At 42.7% G+C, this 16444-nt stretch overlaps 1 protein-coding gene across 1 annotated transcript in view; it reads right to left on the reverse strand.

Moving 5' to 3' along the window:
- Positions 1 to 8124: 8124 nt before the first annotated feature.
- ebf3b (EBF transcription factor 3b) overlaps positions 8125 to 16444 on the reverse strand; it is a 65646-nt gene continuing 57326 nt past the window's right edge. The window contains 7 exon segments of the mRNA XM_054599863.1: positions 8125 to 8156; positions 9496 to 9528; positions 9531 to 9584; positions 10018 to 10203; positions 10569 to 10740; positions 10962 to 11027; positions 16015 to 16103. Of these exon segments, the coding sequence (XP_054455838.1) occupies positions 8125 to 8156; positions 9496 to 9528; positions 9531 to 9584; positions 10018 to 10203; positions 10569 to 10740; positions 10962 to 11027; positions 16015 to 16103 (632 nt within the window).

The raw sequence follows: 16444 nt of genomic DNA on the forward strand, positions 1-16444 counted from the left end.
GAGCGAGGATATGGTTGGTGGCATCCATAGCGTAAGTGCGGGGTTTTGACCCGGCCGGGCTGTATTAATCATGGCCGATAGAAACAAGATACATTTTAGCTTATACACTCGCACCAACAACAACAACCTCTGCATTTCCTAACACCAGTTTCCTTCTCATAACTTATATCCTGTCTCCAACTCCCCGCTTCCCATCTCATATCCCGGCTACCCCCTCCTCATTATAGAGCAATTTTCTGCCCCCACATCAAATACAAACACCCTGTGCTTCCATCTCTGGCTCCTCATACATGTCGGTTCATAATTCTAATGTTATCACAACCTGCACCCCTTGGTACGAGTCGCGAGCTTAGTGGGGACTCTGCAGAAGCGAATCCCGCAGCCACATCAGTGATTCATAAATAGCTGCTTTTATTCTTCCCTAAGAAGTTTGTATGCATAAAAAAAAAAAAAAAAAAAAGATAACTTTTTGGAACGTATTAACTCAGCTGCAAGCGGTGCACTGCTGCTGGGGAGCCAGAGGAGTATCCGGCATGCAGATAGGCAGTGTCCAACAGTCAGTCTGACAGATAGACAACAGGAATAGATAGCTGGATAGACAGACATTAGACTGGGGCTTGGCTGCGCTATCAGGTTTCCTCCCCCTCTGTCTGTCTGCCGGGACAGCCTGGCCTCAGAGGCCCTGACACTGAGGCACCACGCAGCCAGCCACGACAGCTGCCACAGCAGCATCTAATACCAACACACTCCACGCTACGCCACAACTACAAAGAGAAATATCATTTCAAACATGGCATACTTTGATGCTCTTGTAATGATCTTTGTGTTTTGAGAGAGAAAGCGGGAGGATGGAGGATTGGTATGGTGCCTTTTTTTTTTTTTTTTTTTTTTTTTTTTTTGTTTCTTTAGAACAAAGAACCCCACCACCCCACCCCACCCACCCCCACCCTCCACATGAGTAAGTTTGGGACAGTGATGATGAGACAGAGCAGGATTAAATGAAAAAGTAGAAGAAACCCTGAGAGGTATCAGCATGCGAGTGTGTGTGTGTGTGTGTGTGTGTGTGTGTGTGTGTGTGTGTGTGTGTGTGTGTGTGTGTGTGTGTGTGTGTGTGTGTGTGTGTGTGTGTGTGTGTGTGTGTGTGTGTGTGTGTGTGTGTGTGTGTGTGTGTTAGTAACCTTGTATCGGTGTGTCGGTGTAACCTTATGAACTCAAGTGCTGGTCTGGGGGTCCCTAATTAGGACCGGCTGATGAACGACCATACATTACGTGAGAGCGGGTGCCTGTGAGCGCGTATGTATCCCCTACATGTATCAATCTGTGACTGTGCAGCGTGGTTGTCAGTGTGGTAAGGAGAGTGTCTCAGCCTTTGGAGAAAGTGCAGGTCTAGCCTTGGTCATGTTGACGGAGGGGCGGCACTTCAGAGGCTCCAGGACCCCATGGCACCAGTCTCCCCAGTCCCCCAGACAGACTGGGAGCATCTGGGCTCTGTCAGCGCCTCTGGCCCCCGCAGATCCGATCTATATGACGGGGGAGAGGAGTGGACTGGATCAGGGAGAGGGAAAATATGAGCCAGTTTCCTCAGCCCTGAGCGAAATGCATGCTTTGTCGGTTTGCATGTTGTGTGTGTGTGTGTGTGTGTGTGTGTGTGTGTGTGTGTACGGCTGCATTAAGGTCTGATAACAGGTCATAGTGATTAATTTTGTATGATGTGAGATAGGGGTTATTGATTAGTGGAAAAAGTCCTCTCTATAAATCGTCCAATTAAGCATTAATTAAAAGTGTGCAGCTAAAAATATGCAAAGCTCGTTCTGAGCAAAAACATCAAGATTGCACTGACAGATATCATTCCAGAGTTTCCTTATGAAAGCCAGCAGTGATTTGATGAAGTGGATATAGCTCCTAAGCTCCGCCACGTGGAAACTGATACACACGCACAAGACTAATTAATCCATACACTAAATTAGGAATATAAATTGTGGTCCCAATTTAACAAGGTCAGTTTTAACTTCTCCCTTTACACTTTATTTAACAGTGTTGGAGAAAAAAAAAAAAAAAAAAAAAAAGGAGCCCTATCAATGTGCTTCGCTTATTATGATTGACGATTGATGATTAAGTCCTCCAGCTGACACACACCACCAAAGCCGGTGAGTTGGAATTGGATGTGACACATACACAGTTCTGCGTGTTAGGTAATTCGTTGACGAGGGGCCAAATTCATTTATGGAACAGCGGTATTGGCAGGCATGGACACTCTCTGCAAAAACAACGATAATCACAGAGGTTTGGCGCGGCGTGACAAGGACTCTTCAGGGAAAGGCCCTTACACGCTGCTTTGTTGGCCGTTCCTCCCTAAGATGGAGGGAAACATCCGCCACTGTTCTTAAGATGAGAGTCGCTCCGAGCGGGAGGAGAGAGGGGTTTACGTAAGGTGTGGATGATGGGTAAAGGGCTCGATTAGCACTTGTTGGGTCTGTTTTGATGGAATAGATTGTGGTTCATTACAATATCCAGAATGTTTTCTTTTTTTTATATATATAAATTGAGCTTTACTTTTTGAGTGGAAGCAATACACATTTTTTTTTTGGGTGGAAATAAAGGCTCTGATAAATCCTCTAGAATGAAACATGAGGGGGACCCTGTCTCAAACCATTTAATCTCTTTTCGCATTCTCCATTTTTTCTGCTAATGAGCCTTATTGACAATCAAACAGAAGCTGTCATCCCCCAGGATGCAACACTCCCAGCCCCTGCGTGTTTGTCATAGTGTCCTGGCAATCAGAGCTGCCTGCAAGACCAGGCTGGCAGTTAGTGGTTCTCACAGCAGCACTGCCTGAAAATGGCACACTTCCTGTAGAGTTGCAGCTGCCACCTCTGCTACTTCCATTACTTTCTATAGCATGCAGATGTTGTATCAACATTCCCTGCCAAGGGGACTGCAATAACTGTGAGATTCATGCCATGTTTCAGAGGCACGTCAATTTCTCAAGTGGCACAATTAAAGAGGGAAATACAGTACCAGGTTTTTCACAGGCGCTGAAATCGGAAAAGGGATTTTTTTCACCTTTTTTTTTTTCCAAAGGGGGGCTGTTTCATAAAGGTTCAGAAATCCACCCGATTTTTACTGCCCTTTTCCTGAGTTGAGCTGCTCTGTGAGCCTTTGTGCGGCAGACCTGTCGTGACCCACAGCGGATATGGAAATGGGGCTATGGTTTTATGGGCCAAACGGATTGGACACAGTCAAGCTCAGGGGGCATGAATATTGGATGTTATTTCTGCTCCCTTTTTATGTAATCCATTGCCAATACATTATTAATAGATGATATCATATCCAGAACTACTGGACAAAGCACTACAGAGGGGCACTATGAAAGGAGCTCTATGTGGTGGAGACTCTGGCAGAAAATACAGTTCGAGTGATATTATTTTATCACCGTAGCCTGACACTCCCTGACCAGGCAATCTTAACAGTGTAATTTTTTGGGCTAAGTGAAGTTCATCGAAGGAAATTATAGTGAATACTGTATTTCTACCGGGGGTAAATCCTGCGTTTGTGGGTTTGAAAACGCACTGAAACATTGATGACGTATCAAATGACACCCAAATACAAGTTTAATGGATTTTGAAGCACTGGGATACTTTGCTCATCCTCCTTGACTGCAGTGAGTGAAGTGGAAATCTTTGCGAGGATCTAGAGTTTTACTTGCAAAGCTGACTCCCAGTGTACAGTAGCAGGGGATCAGTGACTTATGTGATGTACCGATCCACAGACAGGAGACGGCACTAATGTGGGACTGTTTAAAAAAATAAAATAAAAAAATGTATTCCCTGTTTTGATTCAAATGTGTAGAATTGTACAAAAAAAGCTCAGACTTCTTGTTTTTATTCATTGCCATCTCAAAGTTATGATGGTGGCAGTCAGGGTAGCACTATCCTACTCATGTATAAACTTCACGAGAGTTGCAGACGCTTTTTTTCTTCCCCCCCCTCACAAAACACATCACTCAGCAGTTACACAAATCCTGTCTGTCCGAGAACAAATCCTGCCCATCCAGCAGATAAACTATCATCCACCTTTTAGTTTACGGCCTGTCTTGATACTGTACGCATATTGGCACAAAGGTATTATCCCATCAACGTCCATTAAAAGTGAATGTATAAGCCCCCTCAATAACAGTTACATAGGGGGTGGATGCGTAAGGTAATCTCTTTTTAAGGTCAGTTTGAATTGTTTTTTCTCATGGGAAACGGCAGATTGATAAAGAGCAAACAAAACCTCTTTTCTGAATGCTTGTCCTCCATGGCCTCAATGAAGGTTTCATTCCTTTATATCATCCAGCCCAATTCCCAGCATGCACGGCCATTGTGGCTCTTTCAACTGGAGCTCTCCATTGACTGGTTCATTGTCCGGCCGCTCTTTTGTGTGTGCTATCACCGGAGCACAATCTTTCACCTGAACGGCACAGGAGTCGCAGCCTGGATGTGGTCACCTAAAGCCACTGAGTCACCCGTGCAGATGCCAGGCGGCACAATTAACCCATCACTAATTAAGAAACGCCCGGCCCGTCCATCAACTTTTAAGAAAATCTCCGGTGGCGCTTGTTAATAACATGGCTATTAGTCATGCTCAGGCAGCCTGCGTCACACAGAGATGTTCAATATTGCCGCTCAGGCTTATATTATTGGGAGGTGGTGTTTTTGAAATATAACAATGCACGAGCAGATGTTTGAAGCGGGGCCCGAGGCAACACGAGGCTAGTTAAGATCGATATTGCTTTCAATATTTCTTTCCTTTGACAGATAACCAGTACTGAGGAAAGTCTTGATAAGAGTGGCAACATATGGATGTGGCGAGCCTCGCTCTCTTTTGATTGCATGACCCCTTGACCTTTGCCTGTGTTTGAGAGGGAGGTAGCCACATGGTACGGTGGGGGTCTGTCAGGCTCTGGTTATGGGGCATTATTGACCCAGGATTTATAAATATTTAATGCACACATTAAGATCATGGTGGAGGGTGGCCATTAGAGTTCTCCAATAAAGAGGCTCTCACAATGATTGAGTGGTGTGGCAGAGCGAGCGGCTGGTCGTTTGGTACAGAGAAACCTGCTGAGACAATATACTGTACCTCCAGCCTGCCTGCCAGGCTTCAGAGCTCTTAAAATCTGGCAACAACTGAGCAAGCTTGTCGTTTTTTGATTGCACTTTTACCCTCTGAATTTTTCTCTTTTGTGCCTTTTTTTTTTTTTTTTTCTCTCTCTGTTGGTTATTGTTTCTGCGATGAGAGACAGTTTCCTTGGTTTCATGTGTCGGGCTAGCAAAGACTAAATAAATGCAGAGTTTGTGCAACATTGAATAACAGCAGAGACGGCAGTGAGCAAGGCGATAGATCCAAACCCGTTGTACTTGTATCTGAAACAGATAATGCAATGTCAGGAAGCAGATGTGTGGCAATTGTTATCAGACACATAGGATTATCGAGGGAATCATTTGAAGCACAAGGCGATCGCAGCTGAAAATTAAATGGCTCTTTTGAGTGCATCTGTCCTTTGCGCTATCAGCAGCTCCTGGACTATCTCCCCACCGTTGCCGTGCGATCTGTGCATGCCGCCTGACATAATAAGCTGTGATATGCTGATTGCCACTCAGGTTTGCCGTCGTTTAATTGTGCATTAAAGGCAGAGGTGGCCTCGGACAATGTTGCCTTGATGAGAAATTGACATTTTGTGACCTGCTCTCCGCGACCACTCTGGATGCCAGATAAGATGCTCAGTTGTTTTTAAGGAGAACCACCATTCTTCCCTCATACACTTCTATCCTTCTGTTTGACCCACTTGATGAGTATAGATTTCACAGTGGTCCCCCTTTCAGCGCTCAAACTATAAGAGGTTCAAAACGATACCAGCCCTTATAGACAAAGGATAACCTTGCTCTTTCAATGTATTGATTCTTTATTAACTAGGTGGCTTAATGCAATGAAATGAGGGATTTGAATGAGCCCCATTTGGGGTGCTTTGAATAAAAAGCTTGCACTGTTTATGAATGACTACAATGAACCTTTGAAGCACCACAGATGCAGGATATGCTGATACAATGACCAGTAGGAATATGTCACAATGTCAGAGTGCTTTGCGGAAAGAATATGAGTAAAGAGCAGTTTTCATCTTTTATGGATGTTACACTTTTCCACAGGTTTCAAACAGTTATCTCTATGGCAAAGTCTAAACACTACAACTTACAGACGAATCACAGGTTTGTCTTCAGAAGTTTCTACTGTCTCTTTTTCTTTGTTCTGATTGTCAGTTTGTCTGCCAGCCAAACTGTACTTAAAACTGAAGAAGTCCACAGTTGAGGAGCTATTGTGTTTTTACTGAAAATTTTAATAAAACATCACTTATTCATTTCTGTTTCCATTCCAAATGTTGACATTTTTAAATTTTCTTCCCTGTAAACACATGTAAGCTATGTGGCAGAGTCATAAGTGGTGAGTAAAAATGACTTCTATACATTCTACAAAACAGAAAAAAATACAACCACAAATGGAGTGTTTTTTTTATCTCCAAGGTTGTCCCTCATGCACATTAGTCTCTATTGGATCTTAACAACTATCATATGGGTCACAAACAATTTATTTGACAATACAACCAACAAAGTTTTCTCCAAAATGGTCTGTATAGATAATTTAAAATCAATATAAAAATAAACAATGAAGTTTGACTTCCCCTTTAAAAAATGGACAGAGAGTCTTGACGGAGTAACACAAATTTTTGAGGATACACATGAAATATATGCACATTGCATTTCATCAAATACAAAAAAGAAAAACAAATGAAGGCAACAGTTCTTGGCTGAATTATCTGTGCTGCATCACTATATTAAGGGCATGACGATTAATACATACATAATGAAAAGCAATATACAAAATTTCAGAGATAAATACATTATTTATAGTTGATATGTTACAAAATTTCCCTCAGTGAGCGCAAGTGTGTATTTGAACAGAAATATGACGATGAACTACTATACTCCTAAATTCTCAATGGATTTTAATTTTGTTTTTTTAAATGTTTTTTTGTTGATCTAAAAGAACATGAAAAAGACAGATGTATAAATATTTAGCACAAGTTTGGCAATATCACAATAGTCTACAATTTTTAACCACATATAAAACACATAAGGGAGTTGGAGCTAGAAGGGGGAGACTGCTCCTCATCAACAAGAAACAGACTTCACAGTAGCCTAGGAATGCATTAATATACAGTGCTAGCAAAAAAGTTGAAAAACATGGCAAAACACACTTGCTTAAAAGGAAGCTCTAGACATGGAAGTACATCATATTCATCAACAGAGCAGTGTTTTGTACACGTCAGTGTGCTTGTTGAAAGAGGATTTTTTTTTTTTACTTTTGAAGATGATTTCTAGCTACAATAAATTACAAAATTTAAGTTAAAATGCAGGAATGAAACATGATACAACCTAACCCACCCAGCCCCACCCTTTTTATTCGTATGTGTTGTACTTTTAGGATCAATTCTACATTATATATCTCATATATTTTCCAGTTGAAATTCAAACTGTCTTGGCCCCTGTGTATTTTTCTCACACATAAAAATACAAAAAAGTCACATTATAAAGACACACAACTGTTGTGAATCTATTAAAAGAGAGTTGGAACAGAAAAAACAATTTCTGAAGTTCATTGGCAAATGTACTGTACATCAGTGTTTTTACTTTACAACCAGATGGTGAGTCCACAGAGTCCCTTCCAGTATTGAATGTGTGGTTGATTGGACAGATCCAAGGCCGAAGCACAACCCGACAGGTATACAAAATAAACCCTTCATCATCCCGTGTCCTCTTCAGGGGTGATAAAATGGGGAGGAAAAAAATGAACAAAGAAAAAAAGAAAAATCCCACAGAAAAAAAATATTGTTCCTCATGAAATCCTTTTTTTCTGCAGGTTGGGAAAGTCATTTAAAAGAAAAAAAAAATCACTTCTTTTTTTTTTTGTCTTCTTCATCTTTAAAAACAGAACAGGCGTTTGACTATACATTACACCAGCGTTTTTGCTGTGTGCTCCTTTGAAGTGGTAATGTGTAGACTGGTGCTTGAGATGATGAAAGTGCATTTACATTGGAGGGACAACCAGGCCGGACATGGCTGAAAAAAAAAAGAAAGAAAAAGAAGATTAGTCTATTTGCCTGAAACAGTTATGTATAAAATAATAAGACATTTATTAACATTTGGATGCATGTGTCTGGGTGTGTGTGTGTGTGTGTGTGTGTGTGTGTCTCTATGTGTGTGTGAATCCAGCCTTCTGACAGTGCGTGAATGTATGCTTTAATGTGCCTGTTTGCGTATGTGCCTGTGAGTGTTTGCTGTGTCCGCCAGCCTGCTGCTGCACGTCCTCCTAACGGGGGAGAGTTTGAAAACCTCCCTCCTGCTCTGACATTTCAGCCCCCAGCATGCCAGTCTTGCTATGTGTGATATTTCTCCTGGCGTTGGGGTAATGGCAAACAGTGGCCCAGACTCCCAGGAGACTCGGCCGTTGTGACGGCGGAGCAACAACACGGTCACTTCCCACAATGCCACAATGCTACAGTACTAGACACTCCTCAGACTCCCCTCAGATTCCTTCTATTGCCTCCTTTCCTCCCCTCGTCTCTTTATCCTGCTCTCTCCGACACTGTACAGCGCATTAGTCCTACATTTCCACATTCCCCGAGTCGCGCCTCCGCGTCATTATCTAACAGAGATTAGGCAAGATCAAAGGTAGTTTCCGTTACTTTACGAAGACCATCTGCTTAGGATGTCATTAGCAACTGTACCTCACCGTGTGAGTTTATATATGCACTACTTTCACACGTTTTAACAATTAGGCGACTACTGGAGTGCTGGGATGATATATTATTATATTGCTCTGAGTATATTTGTAGAGTCATGGTTGAAATGCTTTTAAGTTTGCCAGCGCAGATGATGGCAAGGCATTGCTCATTAATTTCTGCACAACATGTATTAATAAGTATGAACGTGTAGCAAGATGAACTTTAATTTCCCACTTCATTAAGCCCAATGTTATTAATCTTGGGGCACACAGTACGGCTAAGCTTGTTTTCAAAGTAATCATGTTGGTCATGACACATGCACAAAACCTAATAAACATAATTACTAAAACAATTCGGGGAAGGTCTTTTTCCTGCGACATCGGAGGGGCTCATTTGTATAAAAGGGCAACAAGGATGTATGTTGCGCAGACGTGAGACGACGCTTGCAGTCCTATATACTTGCATGTGTGTGTGTGTGTGTGTGTGTGTGCTTGTGTGTGTGTAGGCATGCTCTGTGTGAGTGTGTGTGTAAGTGTGAACTGAAAGGTGTAAATTGGCCTGTCAAAATGCATATATTTGTAATGATTAATCCCTCACCAAACCGGACAGAGGCCTGAGCAGCGGTATCTGACCAGTAGTCCGTGGGGAAGGGATGAGGGGGTGAGGGGGCTCACCTTGCAGTCCGTTGCCGTTGGCGCTGGTGCAGGAGGGGGTGGGGAGGCCTGGGGTCGGACCACAGGGGCGAAGGCGCTCTTTTGTTTGACTGCAGAGACGATAGGGAGGGAAAAGGAAGGAGGGAGGGGGGGGTGAGAGTGAAAACGTGCTGTGAGTAGTGCCGGAGAGAGGGGAGAGGGCAGTTAAGGTAAGGCTAGGATAGTATTACTGCCAGGGGGGATACACGATCAGTACTCACGGGCCCCTACCATCAACATCTTGTCCGGTTGAACAAATACAGGTGGCATATGGTGAAATACACATAAAAATGAATTTCCCCGCTACTGTGAGCTACATGTGTGTTCTCCGAAGTGCTAAAACTAAACAAGCCCCCGTGAATGAATAGTAATATATTATCACCATCAATAATGTTATAACCCTGTCAGAAGTGATTCATAGAAGTGAAAACAAATGTGGGAGCTGGAATTAAATCAGCAGCAGCTTAGTGCTACTACGGTATGCGATGGTGGCAAGCTACTCACTTCCATATGGGGAGTTGGCAGAGGATCCGTTGAGGAACCCGGGGGAGCTTGGCACTCCCAGGTTCATGCCGGCGTTGCCGTAGCCATTCATGCTGTTGCTGACGGAGTTGTAGCTCGACTGCTGCGGGGTGCTGCTGGAGATGTAGCCCCGGGGGGACACACTGCTGGTGTTCCGGCTGTAGCCTACTGAAAAACATGGGTGGCAGATAGAAAATTTTAAGTTCATTCATTTTTTTTTGCTTTGGAAATGTTCACTGATTACAAAAGATGATGAACTAGGATTTACTGCTGCAGTCAAACATTTTTATATCGGCACATTCTTCAGATTCAACTTTTATAAGAAAAGATTCTGGAACTTAATTGGACCCTTTAACTGTCTATATTACGGCTAAGCATTTTTCCTTATTTTATTGAGTGAAAAAAAGAATGAAATGTAACTATTTCTCATTTGGCTCTAAACCCCCTGGAATCCCCTCAAGGACCCCATCATGTCCCCGGACCTAACTTTTGAGATCCCATCTGACTTATGGAGCCATACCCTAAACACATACCTTGGTCATTCCCTTGTGACTCAGACACATTGACTGCTAGCTGGCTGCTGAAGGAGTTGACTCCCATCATGCCGTGGGAGGCTGTGTTAGCGAGAGAGGGAATCTGGTTGTGGTTGCGGGGAACGCTGTACAGGGCCTCGGCGATGTCAGCTGCCCTCTTCAGAATGATCTCCTGAAAAGCGTAAGAGAAGGCAGAGGTTTTGTTATTTATGGGATTTTTTTTTTTTATATATAGCTGCGCTGTTGCTTTGATGCACAGTTCGTAGCTATATGGTTAACTCGCAAAGCATGTAGCCTACATTGTTCCAGATATAGTGATGAAAATACCCTTTGGTTATACTATCAGCACATGTTCAATGGTTCCTTATTTAGCAGAGCTGTGTGGATACGGACCTGATTGTTGTGGGGCATTCCATACAGGGCTTCAACGAGATCAGCCGCCCTCTTCAGTAGCACCTCCTGATGAGGAAAACAGGAAGAGCAAATGTTAAGACCCAAACAGATTATGTTTGAGATCCGTACAGTAGCAAACAATATCGAAAACAACTCTACACAGCAGGGTCGTGGAGAGCTTTTCAAACTGTTTACATATTCAACGGCCTAAATAAAAGCCACCCTGATTTAAGAGGCACCGGTTGTGCTGCATTTATACGGCGCTACCACTTTGCTCCCTCCAACCATGCAGAGCAGTGAATAATGTTCCCTATCTTAATTAAACTGGCATAGTCCTTTAAAAACAACACCTCAACCCTGATTCCGGGCTTCACGTTTGCTCTGGAGTTCAGCGCCGAGTCCCCTCTCTTCAGAACAATAAAGTGAATTAGCTCTGGGTTAATCTAGTTCTGTTGTAATGACATTAAGGAATTTTTCAATTAACCTCTTTGACTGGCTGTTGCAAAGGACTTCACAAATGACTTCCCATCCAGCAAGAGCTGGGTGCTTGTGCCTTGGGGACACGGATGCTCAGGATGTGGTCTTATCCATGTCTGCATGCTTGCCCCCGCTTGACAATGCGGATTAGCTGTGTTGCTTTGGCTCTTAACACTGAAAATGAGTTGGCCCCGGATCCTGTTCCCCCCACTGTTTCGGGCTTCCAGCTAGGTGGGGTTTGGCCCGTTCGCGTGTCTTTATCTGCTCTCTGAATTCACCACTTACAATTAAATCCCTCTCAAGCAACCAGACTGCTCCCTTTGTTTTCTAAAATACAGAGGGCAATATGCTTATGAAAACCCTCTTCTCCTTTTAGAGTGCATCTAATCTGACAAAGGCAAATTGCAGACACGACTATTGCATGTGTTTAAAAAAATGCTCGCTTGTTGTCACCTGCTGTAGAGCAGAGATTTGTCGACTGTGCTGTTAGAACCCTGGTTAAAAGCAATGCAAATCTGTCACCAGAAACATCTCAGATGGCGCTTGTTTTCTTCCCACATTCGCCGTGTTTTCTTTTGCGGGCCTCGGTAATTTGTCTGAAGTGTTCCATCACTTGGCAATAGCAGTGTGGGATTAAGACGGCAGCTGCCGTAAATGAATGTAAACACAGCCTTCGCGCCTTCAAACAGCGGCCTCCAAGACTTGGCCTGCATTTCCAAGGCACAGCGTATGTAGTGTTTACGGAGTGTGTGTATGGGCCCTTTCATCCTGAGGAGCATATCTACCACAGTCCTTGATTTATCAAGATGAATCACTGTAGAAGCCACTTCCAGCGTATGCCATGCTCTCTTATAGAAACATATCGCTTAATCCACCCCAAGTTACCGGATGGGTGGCTCTTAGAATGGGCATTTACCTCTGAAATTGGTGTGTATGCTCAACGTTGCATGCATCTAGTTTGCATACAAATAAAGAATTATGGTTGTCGTGAGGCAGGTAGACTAAATGAGAGGACCAGCTGTCTTGATGTGTTCTCATCAGGCAGAACAGATTTCTCTCTCTCTTGCTGAGTGAGATAAAGTGGTTTTCTTTCTTTTTGTCTGCAGTTAATAATTACCAATAATCTATTCTATCATATTTCAAGATCTCCTACATGGCTCTCAATTTTAAACAACAATTAAAGCAATTAAGACTGTCGCGTTCGCAAGCCATGTTTCATTCTCTGTAAAGCGTCCTCTCCCTCCTTGTCCATATGGTACTTTGCAGCAGTGACATAAGGACAGCTTGGAAAAAGGAGGAGAGAGAACGATATTGCCTCTCATCCTTAATCTGTCGTTTACCGCGTGGTGTCTTAACTAACCAAGCTGACTCGCAAGGCTATGCTTAAGTGCAACCTAGTCATATCCGAGGATGATGAGAAGTGCTGCACCCAATCAAGGAAGAAGTTTGTTTTCTTCTGACGAGACGCTTTCATGCATATCAGCTCACGCTGTGAATACGATTAACACGGAATAGTGTTCTGAGGGCATTTCCATGTAAATCTCAATACTACTCCAGCATAAGTGTAATTGGCTTTCTTGTCATGGAGACATATCAGAACACACCATGTTAAATTGAAACAATTAAAGGCCTCAAATGATTTCTGTTGTTCTGTGACAAATGCGTGACAGATTTCTGCTATTGTTTGTCTTGCTTTGCATAAAGGTCCCCGTGTTCAACAGCTCTTTAAATGGGGCTGCTCAGATGACAAATCACCTTAGATTTAGAGGCTGTTATTTTCTGTGTTAATGCCGAGAAAAAGTGAGAGGAAGCCATAACAAATTATGTGTTATAAAGAATGGTCTAAAACGGCCCGAATGTGATTCTTCAAGCACTAGATTAACATGGATGTTGTATTTATATTATCACAGTTAATAAAAGAGGGCCTAGGTTATGTAGCTTGGAGTGCTAATGCCATTATAAAACTGTAAGGCAATTACTCTGTTAGCTCTAGCCTGAGGTAATGAATGCATTTAGAAGCATAGGGCCATTAGATGAAGGTACTTCAAAGAGCACAGGAAGAGAGATTCATTTAAATACATGGGTAATTGCTTGACATGAACACATTTGTAATATTTTCTCCTTGTGGATTACGCAAAGAATTGGAAAAGAATGGGCTTATGCTCATTTTGGGAGGAAAGAAAGGAATCCAAAGCAATCAGCTTAATAATAAAACAATATTGAGTTTCCACTTTTAATTTCATAATGAATCTAATTTGTTACAGAAGAGAGAAATTGAGTGTGATATAATGTGATATCCAGTCTATTTGTCCATTACTGCCAGAGGGCACAAAATGGTATTATAAATTGTCTTTTTTATATTATGAATAGAAAATTGTTTTATAACAAGATCTTAAAAAGGAGGGTGAATTCCAAAGTCTCTCTTCACTTAACGCGATGCCCGCAAACCAATCTCCTTTCTCATCACTTGACTGCTCACACTTATTACTTTCATATTCACCCTGGACTTTGCATTGAATTTTTATATCTCCACTCCTCCCACAGGGTCAGACTGTCATCTACGATGTTGTCTTAGAATTACGAGGTAAACTTCAATCAGAGGCAGCTTCCCCCCCCTTTTTCTCTGTGTAGCAACAATATTAGCGTGCATCCCTTGCTATCCATGAGCACTCCCATATTGGCTTTCTGTCTCCTTACAATTACCACGTGTCTTACTGGTCCCAGGGAGAAGGCTGGTGGAAATCAATATAGCGCAGTAATATTATCAACTGGAGGGTGAAGTCATGGGAGGGGTGGGGGGGGTTAGAGGCAGTGAGTGGACTTGGTGTCGATTTGCCTTTCTGCTAATGCACACCGCGCGTCCTCCAGCTTTATCTTCTTTTTATAGAGTCTCCCTACCTCACCTGCACCCTGTAATGGCTGTTCTCTATATGCTGCTTTCTGTTCTCATTCCAAATGTACATGCAAGCGTCAGCTCGCCGCGGGCTGTTTTATTGGGAATGTGCTTTTGACCCCGTGAGCTGACCCTCAGATGGCAAGCTTAACAATGACGAATCACTTGGTGGGATCATTTACATGCCCCCTGAACCCCATATTTGGGTCCATTAGAGAGCAAATCAAATATTTATGTTGTTTATTGGAAGTGCAGGGTTTCATCTCACTCTGTGATTGTTTCATGCAAAGGCTGGGAGAGCGTGCTATATTAAGTATATGCACACCCAGGAAACTAATCTTGGGTTCAGTGTCAGGTTCTGTCTCACAACGCTTTGTATTCAAGGAAAGAAGTCAGGTTTCGCCGTAATAAAAAAAAAAAAAAGCTTTGTTTAACATTGTTGCTCTCTTTGTTCTAAGGATGTGGATTTCACAAAGACACTGTGACTTTTTTAAAATTGAAACAGTGTAGCTAGATTGACCGGTGATGCCTGCGGAGATGTTGTAAGCCATGTGGATATTAAAGGCAAGTGTACTTTACCTTTTGGTCTACGTTTACAGTTGAAATTAGAGTAACATTTCATGTCTAGGTGTTGTTTCCTGTCTCCACAGGGACTGACTCTAATTGAAACACTTCATATACCGAACCAGGGACTAGCTGTGATGTTCCGTTTCTCCACATTGCCTTGGTCAAACGTCTATGGCTACCACACAGTCTGTTCTTTATTAAATTGTTCGTTGGACGTTAATGATATTGCTGTGTTGCATGCTGGGATTTAATAGATAAGGTCTTAAAAGGTTTTACAGTATTATTAAAACTCTGAGGTGGCCCACCACTTTACCACATGCCAAGGGGTTTTTGAATGTAGTAATCAGTTATATTATTACACTTGACACATCTGGAACGTCAGTCACCGAAATGGTTACTGGCAGGGTGGCAATTAGTGAAAACACACAGTTAGATTTTTATCAATAGGAAATGGAGAGAGTAAGAGAATCAAAGGAAATGAAAAAAAGTAAAAGAATCAAAGAGTTTCTGCAGGGGAGGAAAAAAAAAAAGAAACATGTGCACCTTAGTTTTCATGCACAGGTCTTTCCGGCAGCATATTTATGTGCCATACTGGTGTGTCTTAAACTGATGTGCTTTTCAACTCCTTCACCCGGGTTCAAAAGAAAACAATAAGAAAGCCAAAGCATAATAACATGCAGTCTTTGTCTATTAGCTGCAGTAAGACTAGGGGGTTTACGGCACAGGGCTCTGTAAACAAAAGATTAAACCAAATCGAGCTGCAGAAAATGAAAGGAAAACATGAGTGGGGTAATGAGGGTGCAGACGTCGTTCCTGACCAGATTACCATCTCCACAGACTACTGGAGAGGAAAACGCCTGATTGAGCTATTTTACCACACAGAGAGTTTACGCCTTTCTCTCCAAACACAAAACCAATACCATTACCACGCTGGTTAGTGGGTAAGCCACATATGTGAAGCAAATCTGTTACGGTTTGGGGTCACAGTGCTGTGCCTTGATGGTGATGTTGTTTTGTTTATTTCTCACATTCAGGGTATTAAAGCATCATCACTCAGACAGCTCTGTCGCGTTGCTGTTCTGTGTTTCATCGGTGCTGCGGAGAGACTGTACTGACCTTTGGTAACCTCTCAGGATCGCCGGGGTGTCTGGGGATGACCTTCTGCAGCCTCTGGAAACCATAGTCGATGGTTGGCTCATTTAGGGCTGGAAAAAAAAGAGAAGGGGGGTGGTGAAAAATTAGAATAATTTCAGGGCTAATTTTGCCAGAGACAGGAAGAAACTAATTGAGAAATCTGTTAGAGTTTACAGAACAGAAGTAATTTCAGAACGCCTAATTTTAAAGAGACCCAGGGTGAAAGGGATGTTTTATGAAACATCCGGGTGGGGGCAAGTGATGGAGACTGACACGGGTTCCTCTGACACTTGTGTCACAAAGTGTCATTCCATTAACAGCCGTGATGACCTACATCACTCTGAGAATCCTTCAGAGGGACCCTCCCTCTTTTTATCTGCTCAAGAATATTGACTACAGCAAACTACATAGC

The sequence above is a fragment of the Anoplopoma fimbria genome, chromosome 6 (assembly GCF_027596085.1).
Source record: "Anoplopoma fimbria isolate UVic2021 breed Golden Eagle Sablefish chromosome 6, Afim_UVic_2022, whole genome shotgun sequence".
Classification (NCBI taxonomy): Eukaryota; Metazoa; Chordata; class Actinopteri; order Perciformes; family Anoplopomatidae; genus Anoplopoma; species Anoplopoma fimbria.